Source organism: Varroa destructor, unplaced genomic scaffold (assembly GCF_002443255.2).
Source record: "Varroa destructor unplaced genomic scaffold, Vdes_3.0 BEIS01000005.1, whole genome shotgun sequence".
Taxonomy (NCBI): domain Eukaryota; kingdom Metazoa; phylum Arthropoda; class Arachnida; order Mesostigmata; family Varroidae; genus Varroa; species Varroa destructor.
The window spans coordinates 38,419,521-38,435,512 of NW_019211458.1; the positions used below are offsets into that span (position 1 = coordinate 38,419,521).

At 40.3% G+C, this 15,992-nt stretch overlaps 3 protein-coding genes across 7 annotated transcripts; 2 read left to right on the forward strand and 1 right to left on the reverse strand.

Moving 5' to 3' along the window:
- Positions 1–384: 384 nt before the first annotated feature.
- On the forward strand, positions 385–2,825 carry LOC147755659 (polyubiquitin-B-like). The gene is made up of 3 exons (XM_086989564.1): positions 385–538; positions 1,362–2,312; positions 2,553–2,825. The coding sequence occupies exons 1-2, from the start codon at positions 398–400 to the stop codon at positions 2,280–2,282; spliced, it is 1,062 nt and encodes a 353-aa protein (XP_086845690.1). The 5' UTR covers positions 385–397; the 3' UTR covers positions 2,283–2,312; positions 2,553–2,825.
- Positions 2,826–6,516: 3,691 nt separating this feature from the next.
- On the forward strand, positions 6,517–10,265 carry LOC111250614 (polyubiquitin-C). Of its 2 annotated transcripts, none has more exons than XM_086989561.1 (4): positions 6,517–6,675; positions 8,072–8,982; positions 9,171–9,626; positions 9,814–10,265. In XM_086989561.1, the coding sequence occupies exons 2-4, from the start codon at positions 8,076–8,078 to the stop codon at positions 10,059–10,061; spliced, it is 1,611 nt and encodes a 536-aa protein (XP_086845687.1). In that variant the 5' UTR covers positions 6,517–6,675; positions 8,072–8,075; the 3' UTR covers positions 10,062–10,265. The 2 variants fall into 2 exon arrangements, with proteins under 2 accessions (XP_086845687.1, XP_086845688.1); XM_086989562.1 differs by having other exon boundaries at positions 6,609–6,755.
- A 720-nt stretch (positions 10,266–10,985) lies between these two features.
- On the reverse strand, positions 10,986–15,869 carry Cpsf73 (cleavage and polyadenylation specificity factor 73). Of its 4 annotated transcripts, XM_086989548.1 has the most exons (6): positions 15,388–15,869; positions 15,116–15,231; positions 14,020–14,194; positions 13,540–13,676; positions 12,610–13,286; positions 10,986–12,233 (listed from the first exon to the last, which is right to left on the reverse strand). In XM_086989548.1, the coding sequence occupies exons 3-6, from the start codon at positions 14,190–14,192 to the stop codon at positions 11,325–11,327; spliced, it is 1,896 nt and encodes a 631-aa protein (XP_086845674.1). In that variant the 5' UTR covers positions 14,193–14,194; positions 15,116–15,231; positions 15,388–15,869; the 3' UTR covers positions 10,986–11,324. The 4 variants fall into 4 exon arrangements, with proteins under 4 accessions (XP_086845674.1, XP_022661754.1, XP_022661755.1 ...); XM_022806019.2 differs by lacking the exon at positions 15,116–15,231; XM_022806020.2 differs by having other exon boundaries at positions 15,116–15,869.
- Positions 15,870–15,992: the final 123 nt, after the last annotated feature.

Below are 15,992 nucleotides of genomic sequence, written 5' to 3' on the forward strand. Positions count from 1 at the left end.
AAAATCAATTAATCATTAAAATATCTCGGCCCTTCTATGGAAAACTAATAACAAGATGTCGTTTATTTAATCACGTTACTCACACGCAAATTATATGACTAACTGTAAGCATTAGCTGAGTATGATAAAAATTTTACACATTTAATTGGCCTTAGGGGCCTAAATATTGGGGCCTTTGTCTCTAAGTCGCAAATCTTATACAAGTGAAAACATGGGAAAACCCATAGTGGCATAAAAACATCATCGGTGCTTCAAAAAAATAGGACAATAAAATCAAACAACGAAAAATTTACATAAGTCTGTTAAGTTTAAACGAAGGCGCCAGAGAGAAAGGGGCACGCCTCTAGGCTAATGCTGATCGCCGTCAGGAACCGCTTTCTTAAATCAGTCTCAACGAATGCACTCATTCGCTGACGTCACTAACGCTATATATACGAGTGAACGGAGTGCATCAACTGCTTACATCGCAGTGCAGCTCCAGATAGATTGTGTGGGCGTTGGCAGAACATTCCCGAGAAGTCTCTGCTCTACGATAAACGTAAGCTAGATTTGATTGTTCACCTGGCCGACCTTGTTGGCAGGCCCTAGGCATCTCGTCGAAAATCATGTCGTTCCCACAAGACTTCAAACGTTATCCTAACTCGGCACGACTAGATACCAATCTTAGCTACGAGAGTGCTATTTAGGATTGCGGAAAATACTCGATATTTCATCCCGTTACTCGAATACGGTCGCCATTTGGTTTTTTTTTGGCTACTTTTCTAGAATACTGAACGAATCAATCCAAGCTGAATCTAACTGGTACTCAGCTTCAGGTTTCTGTACTGTAGCTTTGTGGTAGCGTAAATGTCAAGTTACTGGGGTTCGCAATTGTATAGTAATAGATAATTAGCAAATACTGTGAAATTATTTGCATGATTTTCTGCAGTGTTCAGGCCAGAGGATACAAGGGTATACAGCCTGGGCTTCGACCATTACTGTTCGGCACCCTGCAATGTGAGGATATAGATTATCATACTAATCTACACAGTATCGCTTGCAATTAGGACCTGTGTAAAATGTGTCGATAAGGTCCGCTGATCAGAAATGCTTAGATTGATGAAGGGGGTAAAAACGCAGAATGTTATGTATAATTTACTCATACCATTAATGTAGTTGAGTGCGACTAATATGTAGACTATTGCTCGTTTGTGCCTTGACGGCCTGTGTCAACGAACTTAGTATTTGTCATCGGTTGCGTTGACAACTGCCGTTGCTATGTATAGGCATATTCCGGCTAGCAATGACGCTTTTATTTAATTGTATCGTACGTATTAGCATGTCTATTAAATTGCTAATCGTAGCCTCATCTATGTTTACAGGTAATGCAGATTTTCGTGAAAACCCTAACCGGTAAGACTATCACCCTTGAGGTGGAATCTTCAGATACAATCGAAAATGTCAAGGCAAAGATTCAAGACAAGGAGGGTATTCCCCCAGACCAACAGAGATTAATCTTTGCTGGAAAACAGTTGGAAGACGGACGTACTCTTTCGGACTACAATATCCAAAAAGAGTCCACGCTCCATCTTGTACTTAGACTTCGCGGAGGTATGCAGATCTTCGTGAAAACCCTTACCGGAAAGACTATTACCCTGGAAGTTGAGCCCTCTGACACAATTGAGAATGTTAAAGCGAAAATCCAAGACAAAGAAGGTATCCCTCCAGATCAACAGAGGTTGATCTTTGCCGGTAAACAACTTGAAGACGGTCGTACCCTTTCAGACTACAATATCCAAAAAGAGTCCACCCTCCATCTTGTTCTTCGACTTCGTGGAGGTATGCAGATCTTCGTAAAAACGCTGACCGGAAAGACGATCACTCTAGAGGTTGAACCTAGCGATACAATCGAAAACGTTAAGGCAAAGATTCAAGACAAGGAAGGTATTCCGCCCGATCAGCAAAGGTTGATCTTTGCTGGCAAGCAGCTTGAAGACGGCCGAACGCTATCAGACTATAACATTCAGAAAGAGTCTACTCTACACCTCGTACTACGTCTTCGAGGAGGAATGCAGATTTTCGTGAAGACGCTCACAGGCAAAACTATCACACTCGAGGTAGAATCCAGTGATACCATTGAAAACGTCAAGGCCAAAATTCAGGACAAAGAAGGAATCCCTCCTGATCAACAGAGGCTAATTTTTGCTGGTAAACAGCTCGAAGATGGTCGTACTCTATCTGACTATAACATTCAGAAAGAGTCTACTCTTCATCTGGTGCTCAGACTCCGCGGAGGAAAATAAAGGCTATCTAAAAAAAGCGAAACGCGAAAGGTAAGTTACGTAACGTAACGCCACGTTACGTTTTATACGGGTAGGAAATACGTCACTGTCCTTAACAGGGCGTCTCTACGACCGAAGCTGCGGCACTGCATTTTAGTTTCAGACTCAATCAAGCTGTTTTAAGGGTGATTGTTGACGGGCCATGGCGTTGTTGATAATAAAATTGTAGTGATTTCTAACAGTCGCCCACCCGGGTCACTTGTATTAAAATAATAATTTTCTTTTTTGCAGGTGTCTGGTTGGCCTACAGAGTCGAAGGTGCAGGGTTGGCCAAGGTAAAAAACCTAAAGAAACTAGGAACCATAGTGACCTTTTAAGTGTGACAAGAAAAAATTTAAGACAAAACATACGACCATCGAATAGAGTTTGAAATTAAGGCACATTACTTTTTCTGTTGAATTGACTACGACCAAATTATATAGTCGACCTGTATAAATATCTAAAACATACCCCATTCATATTGTGTAGAACAAAATAAATGTTAGACTGTACAAAAACCTAAAATGTTGCTTTATTATTATTATATTTTTTATTATAATACTAGCCAAATATTATAATAGCTAATATATTAGCTGAGTTGACGTTTTCAGAATTAGTTGTCGGGGTTAAGAAAATACCGTTATCCGTTAATAATCCAAACCTTGTCGATAGAACAAGATTTCCCCATTCGACCCCTTTTAATTGAAGCTCACCGTGACATCGTATCAGCTGTGGAAAAATACGTATATGGATATGAGACAGCTGGTCTCGCATCCAGAAATATATATATATATAAGGTCGGCTCGTAGCTGTATATATCGGAAAAAGTTTGCTTCGAAGTGAAATACGCAATGGAACCGAATATTTGTTTGGTCGACCAGTTCCCATATGCACAACATTTATCATCATTGCGTGAATGACCACAAATGCCGCAGTACTCCTTGCTGTGCTGATTTTTGAAATTGAAAATTTCAAATTGAAAATTTGTTAAAATGTTTTACGCGTGCGACCTTACTCTGCAAATATCCGTTTCAGTCTTCAGGATACGTGATATGTATGACCAGGTCTATTTCGAGATGAATCAATAACACATAACGATAGATGAAAATCACGTGGATCCATCGTTCTTTAATTTTGTCGTTTGTGATGATTCATATGAATGTTAGTTATATGTATGTTAGTCATTCATCAACATGCTTGGGAAAAACGGTCAACCATCAACCAACTGAAAATTAGTTTCATTGAATTTCACATTCATTTTTATAAATTGAGTACAATGAGCTCTGTGTATGACCTCTGCCGAATTCAACGAATTTCTGCATTGAAGTGGAAAAATCATTGACGATGAGGGACGAAATCTAATTTCGTTCAAGTATATTTAAAATTAAGAGGATGCGTTGAGTAAGTGCTTTTGTAGCTAATTAAGCTTCCTTCCACTCAAACTAAATTCAACTCACGTTTTCATTGAGCTAAGCCCAAATGATGACAAACATACGCCGAGAACGATTATTTGTCCCTAAATGTCAATTTGCTGCTATACTTTAGCCAAAAAATATTACGTTCTTCGCGAGAGCAGTGAAACTCTTTTTTTCCTGACCAAATAAATGCATAAACTTTTCCCGCCGCAACTGTACGTACAATTTAGCATATGTGATAGATAAAAACCTACATTGGCATCATTCCGGTATCAGTAGGATATAAACGCTCAAGCTATACTGATAGAAAGTATGTGAATTCTTAATGCATAATTTTTTTGACTGGGGGGTTTCTGTAGTACTAGGTTTGTTTACTTACATGCTCCGTGTGTGGCAAAGATGTAAGTGTGAATAGGGCTGAAAGATGCGTTAGCTCATGAACTTACGAACTGAGTGGTAAGTTCAGATTACTAAAGAAACACATCATGAAATAAAAGGATCCCCTAGTACACATCTCACTGTTATGCTAAGTGCTATGTGTGACAAACAAAGTGGCATTGTTCCGCAGTCATTGCACACGTCTTAGCTATCCAAAGTCCAGCTACCTTTGTGTACTTTGTTGTCCATCTGTGAACTAAATGTATATGTGCATGATTTTTTTTCTGTATCTTGAAAACAGTTGGGCAAGCTCAGCACGCGTTAATCTTTTTTTACAAATGGGTCTTTTTACAGTGGATCTTTTTTCAAATATTGGTTGAAACTGCCGATTTTAAATTCAGGCGTGTGTCATGGAATGGCATTGCAACGTGAATACATGTTATCGGGCATCAACCTTCCCGTTAGATCTATTACGACAGGATACATCACAAAAGATTCACGAGCATCCTCATTTATAATAATCGATAGCTAAGTGAACGTGTTTTCAAAATTAAAAACAATTCTTTTTCTGAACGAAAAGTTTTCTGCTATAGTGCGTGACATGTCGCCCAGTTTTGTGTGCACGCCTATGACGAGTTTAACCCAGACACAAACAATTTGAGATTTACGCAAGCGCTATAGCTATAAACTTTTTGCATGCACTTTTATGCTGACGTAATCGTGCATCGAGTTTTACCGCAGTGGAACCCGCTCTGATTGCTTATTCCCTGTATCTTCCTTGCAACCTGTAATTTTCTCGATATTCTATGCGCTGTACATTTGTATTATATTCTATCGAAAATGTATTTAAGTGCCAGGTTTGTGATTTGATTTGATAGGAATATTTTTCTGTACTAGTTTTTGTCAATAAAGGAAAGGATCACATTACGCGGTAATTTTTTTGTCTAGTAACTGACACGTCTTATAAGAACTAATACAAAGTCAGTAAGGAAATTAACAGGTGCGAAAAAAAGTTTTGTTTAAATTAGGTAGCAGTTGTGCGTTGTTATTATTGCGCTATTTTTGTTTAAGCACAGCGCCAATTCAATTAAAATATTAGACTGTATATGTACAAAGGTTTACACCATTTATCGCGTACGTTTTGGCGCAGCCCAATGCTAGTTACGCCTTGCGTAAAATATAAGGGCTGCTATGAGTCGGACGCCAACCTTACTACTCGAAAAGAACTACAATAAGCTGAGCAAGGTCCATGAAAATACTTTATATCATAGCACTCACTGTTCGTATACGTTGCAGATCCTACCTGCAGCAAACGTCAGAAAAGCATTTATCAATCTTATTCAAGTAGTTAAGTTGTATCAGATAAATAAACTAGGTTTCTTTGGGTGTAGGTTAGGTTAGGTTAGGTTAGGTGCATTTATTATTAGTTTGGAGAAACGGGTTAAGCTATTACGGAGAAAAAAGGAAATGAAAATTGTTTCAATTTAAAATTACTACTGTTCCTGAGTGTCCCGTAGCTTCCCGAACACAATAAATCACTAATGTTACTGAGTTGACAATGGTGGCTATTAGAAAATCTCAGTAATGTCATGCCAAATTTTGAGTTAATGCTATCCGTACGCAATTCGCTTAGCTCCGATGTGACGTCTAGCTTAGTTTGTACAATACGCGAAATAATGATGCCCCATAACCGCAAGATCGGCGCTAACCAAATGAGGCAAATTACTAGGGATAATGGATCATCATCCGAACAATGACTGGCACCAGTGTCGATTAGCAGTTCCCTTTTGGTGAAAACCTTATTTTAGCTAGAGTTTGGGCGCCTGCTTAAATTTGCTTAAAGTGACCCAACTAGTTCTCGTAATGCTTCTTGTAGTAAATTACTAAACTGTTTTAATAATAAATGATTCTAAATTTTTTTGCTTTTTCGGCGCTGTTCAGGTGAGTAGAAATACAGCACATCGTCGCATGTCTCAAAATTCGAAATCACACACTGTTTCCACTTACCTCGAGAAATAGAATAGCAAAAATATTCGGTATTTCAATTGTATAGCAAGGGATAAACAGACAATAGATTGTCAAACAATGAGAATAATCTAGTAGATGTAAGTGCATTACAGTGTATTCTGTTCTGTGTTAGCTTTAGCGACTTACTAATGTGATTGATTTCGCTAAGACAGATAATCATTATTTCCCGTAATATTTCCTCATTTTAGACTAACGTATTGTTGTCGTAACACATTATCTTTTATAACGATCACCTGGCTCAATAATATGGAATGATTTTCTTTTTGCGAGAAGCCTGTGGACTGGAATGGCACCTGTGCGCCAAACATTCAAATTCAAAATTGGCGCGTGCTACGAAGCTTCTCGAATGTGCCTGTTCATTGGTTGTCGTCTGTGACTCATCTGTTGCCAGGCCCGCGCCAGCGACACAGATTCAAGCGGACCAATCGGCGGCCTCACAGTGCTGACGTCATCAGCGCTATATAAACGAAAGCAGAACCTAGAGGGCCATTCAGTCGGCCACTGTGTTCGGTAGTAGCTGTACCGTGGTTTGCTGTGCAAATCGTCAAGGAAGCGTAAGAATTGATTTCTGTAGAGTTTCTTGAAGCATTTATCCTATTTGAGGCCAAACTCGATGTATGTGAAAGGTTTAAGAGTGAGTTTCACGAACGTCTTTCGTTTTTAGCCTCTCGAATAAATACGGTCATTCGTTTTTGCTGTGTGTGGGTGTACGGGATGCCTAGCCTTTGCTCGCCGTGGCTTTATGGCTGCTAAAATCCAAGCACTATTCGACGAAACCGTTCCTAGATCTTTCTGGTTGTTACGTGTAGCTAGTGCATTCTGTAGACGAAATTTTCGAGGAACGATTACAACGAGTGGTGGCTGTAGTTTCACTCTATTGTATATTTAAGTTAGGCCTAGGCAGTGTGAGGTACGCTGGTGACGAAAGGGGCTTGGCTCATCTAGTAGTTAGCACCCCCATCTGGGATTCTTGGCTGGTTGTCGCTTGACTGAAAAAGGGGTGCACTCGAGGTTCGTCGAGGTATTTGGGGAAATTGCTCTGAATGGGAAAAGTTTTTGCTAGCATTCGTGTGTACTTCTATTGCCGCCTGGATCTTCTCCAAAACGTAATTCAAGAACTTCCTGATAAGCATTAGTTTCGATAATTATTGTAGGCTGCTCCATAAAGGCTTTGCAGGTGTAACCATGAAGCAACTTCAACGCGAAATCAAACGAGTGTTTATCGAGAATTTTCTAGTGCTGCAGGTTGCGTTTACGTTGACTAAAATGTAATCCTAGCTGCTTTGTGTAACGATGAGTTACAATTTTAAAGTTTGTCTCTGTATGGCGCATGTGCCCAGCTTGCTAGGAAAATTATTCATTTTATGATTATCCAATCGAAGCTTCTAGTGTCTTGGTTGCTGTTGTTCGGGTAAATCCTAAGCAGCTGCTTAGAACTTTCTATAAATAAAACTTGTTTGCTCTCAATTTTGCGTCGATGTGAATCGTGGAGAGATTCTGTGACCATAGTCAGCCCTTTATACGTACGTTCAGGCTTGCCACTACAACTACGCAGCAGCCAAAACGAACCAAAAGATGGTTTCGTTTTGACCTTCACATCGGCTTAGGTGGCCAGAATTGGCGATACTGACTGCTGGGTAATCTGTTGAATATTGCCACAGAGTGGCGACCTAGACTGGTCCTGTTTTGTAACTTAACGTTGACTGAATGCGATTGCTTTCGTTAGCATTATCCCTAGGAATTTTCACTTGCAACTTTGCAGTTAACTGTGTTTCGTCATTGTTGGCTTAGGCGCCGTCGCGTTCCGGTGGTGATAGCTGTCGGTGTTGAGTAACATCTAGCCGATGACTGGAGATCAGTCTCGTTTTCTATTATTTACTATATGCCTGTATGCAAATTATTGGCTACGAAGTATGTACCTGACTTTCTATGATATGTGTAATTTTACAGAAAAATGCAAATCTTTGTGAAAACATTAACTGGGAAAACTATCACTCTAGACGTAGAGGGATCGGACACGATCGAGAACGTCAAGACAAAGATCCAGGATAAAGAAGGTATTCCACCAGATCAGCAGCGTCTGATTTTCGCTGGCAAGCAGCTAGAGGACGGTCGCACACTCTCCGATTACAATATACAGAAGGAATCGACTCTTCACCTCGTCCTCCGTTTGCGCGGAGGGATGCAGATCTTTGTGAAGACGCTCACTGGAAAAACCATCACCCTTGAAGTTGAACCCAGCGATACAATTGAAAATGTGAAGGCAAAAATCCAGGATAAAGAGGGCATCCCTCCGGATCAGCAACGTCTGATCTTTGCTGGCAAGCAACTGGAAGACGGCCGTACCCTCTCAGATTATAATATTCAAAAGGAGTCGACACTGCATCTCGTCTTGCGGCTTCGCGGTGGCATGCAGATCTTCGTCAAGACCCTCACGGGGAAGACTATCACACTTGAGGTTGAACCCAGCGATACAATTGAAAACGTGAAGGCCAAAATCCAGGACAAGGAGGGTATTCCTCCTGACCAGCAACGTCTCATTTTCGCCGGAAAACAACTCGAGGATGGTCGCACACTCAGTGACTACAACATTCAAAAGGAAAGCACGCTTCACTTGGTGCTTCGGCTCCGTGGCGGAATGCAGATCTTTGTCAAGACTCTCACCGGCAAGACGATCACGCTTGAAGTCGAGCCATCCGACACAATTGAAAATGTCAAAGCAAAGATCCAGGACAAAGAGGGCATTCCTCCTGACCAGCAACGTTTGATTTTTGCTGGAAAACAGTTGGAGGATGGCCGCACCCTTAACGATTATAACATTCAGAAGGAAAGCACTCTCCATCTTGTGCTTCGCCTGCGAGGTAAGTGTTTCTTGGAGATAGATAAAAAAATGTTTGATGAACTGCAGTTCCTGCAGTACATACCAGTAGGTAGCCGGACAAAGTACAAAGTAAACTTTTGAGCGTTAATGCTAGTGTTGCGCTTGCGCTACAAACGCGTATTTAAACAACTATCTATAAATTCGCACGGGTGTGTTTTGTATGAACAGGTGGAATGCAGATTTTTGTGAAAACCCTTACGGGAAAAACAATAACACTTGAAGTTGAGCCAAGCGACACCATTGAGAACGTAAAAGCGAAAATTCAAGACAAAGAGGGCATTCCGCCTGACCAACAGCGTCTCATCTTTGCTGGAAAACAACTCGAGGACGGTCGCACGCTATCGGACTACAACATCCAGAAGGAAAGCACCTTGCATCTCGTGCTCCGTCTCCGTGGCGGTATGCAAATCTTCGTAAAGACTTTGACGGGGAAGACCATTACCTTGGAGGTCGAACCCTCAGATACCATCGAGAACGTGAAGGCGAAAATTCAGGACAAGGAAGGTATCCCGCCTGACCAGCAGCGATTGATCTTTGCGGGTAAACAGCTCGAGGACGGTAGAACACTGTCAGACTACAACATCCAGAAAGAATCAACGCTCCACCTCGTTCTTCGTCTCCGAGGTAATTATCAAAATCATTAAGCGGCATTTTAGGTATCACGTATAGGCATAACGGGCGGAGCACGGATTTTCCCACACATTTTCAAAAGATTTTGCAAATCGGACTGAAAAAGATTTTGCAAATCGGACTGAAAGATTTTGCAGTATTTATTTGGAGTAAGCACTGATCAAATAGCACTTAATTTCAGGTGGAATGCAAATTTTCGTTAAGACGTTGACCGGAAAAACCATAACCCTTGAGGTTGAGCCCTCGGATACCATCGAAAACGTAAAGGCAAAAATTCAGGATAAGGAAGGCATCCCCCCTGATCAGCAGCGTCTTATATTCGCTGGAAAACAACTCGAGGATGGACGTACCCTGTCCGATTACAATATTCAGAAAGAATCAACTCTGCACTTGGTGCTGCGCCTTCGTGGAGGACAGCTTACTATTTAATCTTAATGGGTGAACTGAGCAGCAACCTCAGTAAAGAATAAAAAAACGGTGTTCGGATATATTACAGTCTTGCCTTAAAAATTGGATCAGATCAAATAAAATTGGTGATATGCGGCGGTGCATAATTTGCGCGCTATATTATTGTGACAAATTAACTATCATGTCATAAATAAACAATCTTAAAGGAAAAAAACATGAACTAAACACCGTTATCACTTAGATACTATAGATAAATGCGATAAATGCATTGAACGATTGTTTCTTGTAAAAACGATTGCTTCCAGTAAAAACTGAATTAAACGCTAATAGCTACTTGTACTTTGAAATTGTAAACCATAATGTGTGACAGTTTATGCTGTAAGGTGCGATTAGTTTCTAATAACTATGCTGTAAGGTGCGATTAGTTTCGAATAACTAGACAGTCATAGAAACAGGAAGAGATAGAAACATGCGAGCCATTTCTGTGTGCTTTTTCGTCGTTTACCCTACCAACATTTCGGTTTTTCTAGACCCCAAAGGAAGCAAAGTTTTGCTTTGCTAAAACCCACTTAAAAGCAAAAATTTTTCTGTCAGCCATTGTTTTTTCTGAGCATAGAAATTTTTGTTCTAACCACGCATAGGAGAAATTAGGGCTAATTATTTTTTATTGAAGGCTTTCGAATCGCATGACTGAACATATTTAGTTTCAACACAAATTTAACTAAGCGTTGCTTTGCGGAACCATGGCCGGCTCGACTCTATCCCCTACTGTTGTCGCAATGAGCACATCCTTAACGATCTTTCGTTGCTGCTTTTTAATCATACATTGATCTCTATAAGTTCAGTTATTCCCATCTTTCTGTAATATTCTATTCCATTTTGATTCCTAAATATCGCTGCTAACTGCTAACAGGCTTTGAGGTTTGCATAACAAAAACAGGTTGGTAAAATTGTCTATTCATATTTATTTACCCAATTACGTGTTTATTTACTCAATATTGTGCTTCTACTTTATCTACAATAGCAATTGCAGGCAGTATTCACAAATGTTACACTTCGATATTATTCTGATTCTTTCAGAATCTCATTTCACTAGAGCCTCAATTGACGTGATATCCTTCAAGTAAATCCAATGATAATATATCTAATTGCTGATCACGCACGAATTAAATTCACCCGACAGCAATAATGCCTGGTGTGTTAAGTAATCAACACTGTGTTAATTGTACCGCAGACTGTTGGAATCACTGTACTAGCAGTTGCTCGACTTCATTGTTACAGTTATTATTTACACGGCATCAACGTATCGTACATCCGCATCACGGAGTTACCGACGATAGTTTCAAGTGTTTTGTCTTCTGGACATGACACTCGCAATTCCTTTAGGCAAATATCAACCCTTTTCCCACTGACAGTCAATGTCATTCGTTCCCCTTTAACCACGTTGGACACCGATTCTTCACCAAACATATCACGTAACATCTTAAGCATCAAATCTGAAAGCTTCATTTTATCCACCTTGTATTCGGCGACCCCCTTTGGCACTTCAGCATGACTACTTTGTGCCCGAATAACGCAGGTGACGACCGCATCCGCCAGCGTGTCATTATCCGGCGAGCTGCTCCATTCGAGCAGAACCATCTTGTCGTCCATTGTCAGAGTAATACGATCCATTATATTTAGGACCCGGCCTAGCTCGACCACCTTTACTGTGAGAACCTTCGAAATAAAGAAGTGAAGTGCCCGAAACGTTCCCTGATACGAGAGCGAAGCTTTTTGCTGAACGGTTGATTGGACAAGCTCGGTGTACTTGCCTAGATCTGCAGGTGCCATCAAATGGTAGTTAAAGTTTCGTTTCACGAGGATACCACTGATCTTCTGTCCTGGCACGGGTTTCTCGACGGCGAGCGATCCCATGACTTTGGCAAGCTGTTCACCTCGGAATTTTAATGAGACAGCGTGTCCATTAGCGGGATTGAAGACGTCCATCTTAACATCCTCGCCCTCATATTCGCGTTCGATGGCTGCTTTTAATCGCGACATCTCGTTCTGTTCTCCGTGAACGAGCACGATATTAGGTGGTTTCAAAGCACGAATAAACTCTGATGTCTGTTGATAGTCTGTGTGGGCCGAGAACGAAATGTAGTCTACTGTCATTTTTAGAGGCATTTTGTGTCCACTCATTGAAGTCACCTGTCCAGAAAACAAGACAGAAGCGAGAAAGCGCAGAAGTTACTTATATATGCTTGAGCTATACTATACAACTACGCAACCGTCTTACGTCAGATGCCGAACGTGTTAGAGGAGCTTTAACGGCCATTTGAATTAGTCCAACATACGGTGGTCGATCTAGTCCTTTAATGCAAAAAACAAGAAATATAATATAAAGAAACGTTTTTGCCTTGGGCCTCCTCCATATATCTCTTAATTGTTAACACCTGACCGTTTAGCTGAACACGCTCCTTGATTGTTGAGTAAGTACAGTTCTAGTTAAATGGCATAAGCCAGTGATCTAGTAACTTATAGCAATTGAAATACTTCGTGACGTACGTTCGGTGAATTTCTTTACCTCAGTTGGTTCAGAAAGGATCTGCTTGGCAAGGGTTCCTTCCACACAGTAGCCAGCAATGATGACACCGTTTTTCGAGTCTCCACACCATGACTCGAACAGCTCGCGGGATAGACCGCTTTGCATCATACCAGGACTAGCCATCACGACACAAGGTCCAACATCCTCGAAGTGATCAATGCTTTTAAGGTTCGAGATATGCTTGAACACGAACGGATTGTTAACGGCGATCTGCCTCCGAATGCGGTCGTTCATTGCATTTACATACGTTTGGTAGACAGCCATGCATTTTTTGGCTAACGAAGAGGCATAGTAGATTGGAATATCTTGCAACTCCGGATGTTGACTCCAGAACTCGTCTAATATAAGTAACAATTCCTGTGCTCGACCTAACGCGAACACTGGTATAAGGCAGCGGCCGCCTCGTGTGACAATATCTTGTACAAGCGATGTGAAACGATGCTCTCTCTCGGCACGTTTTTCGTGAATATGCGTACCATAAGTCGACTCGATAATGAGGACATCGGGTTTGACGCTCGGTATTTCCGCTGACATCAGATGTCGATCCTCTTGTCGTGAAAAGTCGCCCGTATACAGGACTTTGACGCCGGCAATTTCGATAAAGAACATTGCCGCTCCTAAAACGTGGCCGGCATGATAACACCAGAAGCGGATGCCTGAAATATGCAGATGCACAGCCGTAGCAATAATAGTGCTACTATCGTAAATCCTTTCGCGGCATATTAAAATTTCCTCTATCTGCAAGTTGAATTAAATTAATAGCTCAACATACGTAATAATTCCTATTGAGCAACTGAGTAGTTCTTCAATAACTCATTCTACTTCTATTTTGAGGTCGGCGTTCTATACACCATATACGTTCACATTCAGTTCTACATAGTTACCTAGCCAAAGAAAGGTGTTATTTACCGTTAACTTCTTTCTGCTCATGGAAGTTGATCACCTCGATTTTATCCATAGAAGCCTCCAGATCGGCCTCCGTGTACAAATTATTGCTGTCTGCCGAGCCAATATTACTAACTTTAATATAATCAGCTAACAACCATCTAAAAATAGTTAATTAAAATATAACTGTGCGTTAGTCATGTAAATGGCTATCGTACAAAACAAATACCGGTAGCAGTTACAGGTTTTAATATGTGAATTGTGTTTACTCAGTTCATTTCTGCTTTATATCAAGCTTTAAATAAGTATTAAAATTTTCTTCTGAATATCGATTGCTAGGAATTTTTTTAATTGGTACAGACATATGCATAGAAGGGATCAGGCGTGTGGTTTTTTCAAAATAAACATATTACATGCACATATAAAAACATCTTAATAACGAGTTATATATAATATAACTAATAATAATAATAAATGCTTTGTTTTTCTGCGGGGCAGCTTTACCTATAAATAGCTTTTGTGGCGTGTGTCATGAAGCACCGCCCTTTAAATGTCGTCTTTAATAGGAACCAGGGCAATGCTCCGCAATGGTCGAGATGGAAGTGCGAAACAAGTAGGAGATCAATTTCTTCAGCCTCGATTTGGTCCACGAACGGCAGCGCATCTACGCCGTTCATTCCTGTGCAGTGATTTACATAAATGACTAGGTTATACACAAGAGAGGTTATAGTTTCTACGCGTTCATTTAAATGTAACTTGTCTTAATATATTAGTATTACGCGCCTTGAACGGCTTACATAGTAACCGTTTTCGACTAAACTCTTCGATAGGAAATATGTTATACCATTTTTTTATACCATTGATGTTACCCTATCTTGGTATAAGTAACCCATGATAAAAAAAACTCAGCCAAGTTATATTCAGCTTTGCTTAGGTTAGGAATAAAAAAAAAACGTGTGATTGTCCAAATAAGTATGGTGTGCTCGTATCAGTTTTCGCATTTTTCCTTTTGTATAGTTGTACTGGCATTACTACATTATTCTTTTTGCCTAATACCACTAGATAATATAAGGTCGAGTTGTTTTAATTCTTGGGTTTTTCAGAGTCTATGAATTTGAGACCATTACACGAGATTGCTAGGATACGGGTTGGACATAATATTAGAATTCGCAGTGGAACGTTTGGTCCAAACACAAGTCTCTTAAATAAAGGAAACGCATGGCCAGAATTTGAAATATGTGAAACTACTTGTTCATTTCTGAACTTTCTTTAGCTTTAGATAGTTTCTATTATCTTTCTTAACAGTCAATAGAATTATATTTTTATTCTAATTAGACATTAGGCTTCCATTACGGTGCAAGTATGCTTAAGTCTTTATAACAAATGAGCTATTTCTATTAAAATTATCTGTATTAAATGGCCTTTAGTCACACTACTATAAAGTGCGTCCAAAGAGCAGGTGAGAGAGAAATAACAGAGCATCCGGTACTTTTGGCACCGGGATATGTTCTTCCAATGAAATATTCGGTTGCCTATTATGCTGCCACGTGACACTTGTATCCGTTGACGCCAATTTAAAATCAAAGCGTAATTCTCAAACCTGAGTACTGAATCCGGGGCTTTAACGAAGCTATACATGTGAGGTTCCATGCAGCAAGGGGATTTGCACCGACTTCTGTGTTTACCACAATTGAAAAGTGCCACAAACTCTATGCACTGAAACGAACAACGATGAGAGTTTCAGGTCTCATCAACACACCTTTCGCTACTTTTTAGTAATGATGAAACGAATCAGCTGTATCTGTGGGGTTACGTAAGAGGCTATCTCTTATTGTATATCTACTTATAGTCATAGTTTTACTTAATACTGACCAGGGTGTATGCCAATATCAAGCATAATCTTTTTTCCTTTAAACTCTATCATAATACAACTTCGGCCTACTTCTTGGCCAGCCCCGAGAGGTTTCACTGTCAGAATGTCCTCGTCACTCATCGTGGTAGATATTTCTCTCAGTGGTCGATTTCAGCAAATAACGACAGCTGATAAGAGTTCAATTCTTTCTGTTCAAGAGACACTTCACCGAAATCCTACAGCTTTTGCTACGAACAGAGGGATTTGCAGATTGACTGGGATAACATTGCACACGCAATTATGCAAATGTTAACTAATCATATTACCGAATTAGATTTATGTAATGTACTTTTTCAGTATTTCGTCTCCTCCTAAATTTTCGGTAGTTGACACTAGTAGCACAGCTCATTTAATGAATAAGAACTTGTTTCAAACATCAATCTTGTATTTACATGAGCGTTCGCTAGAAGGTTGAGCCGACACGTGAGCTGTCGAAGAAACCAAAACAATACCGACTGCAGCCATTTGCACCCGGAAATGAAATTCGCTAGAAATTGTTTACTAGTGCAGAGTCAATTCGATTTCTACAAGCGGTCAAAAGAGGGTTTCTAATCGTACTACTAGG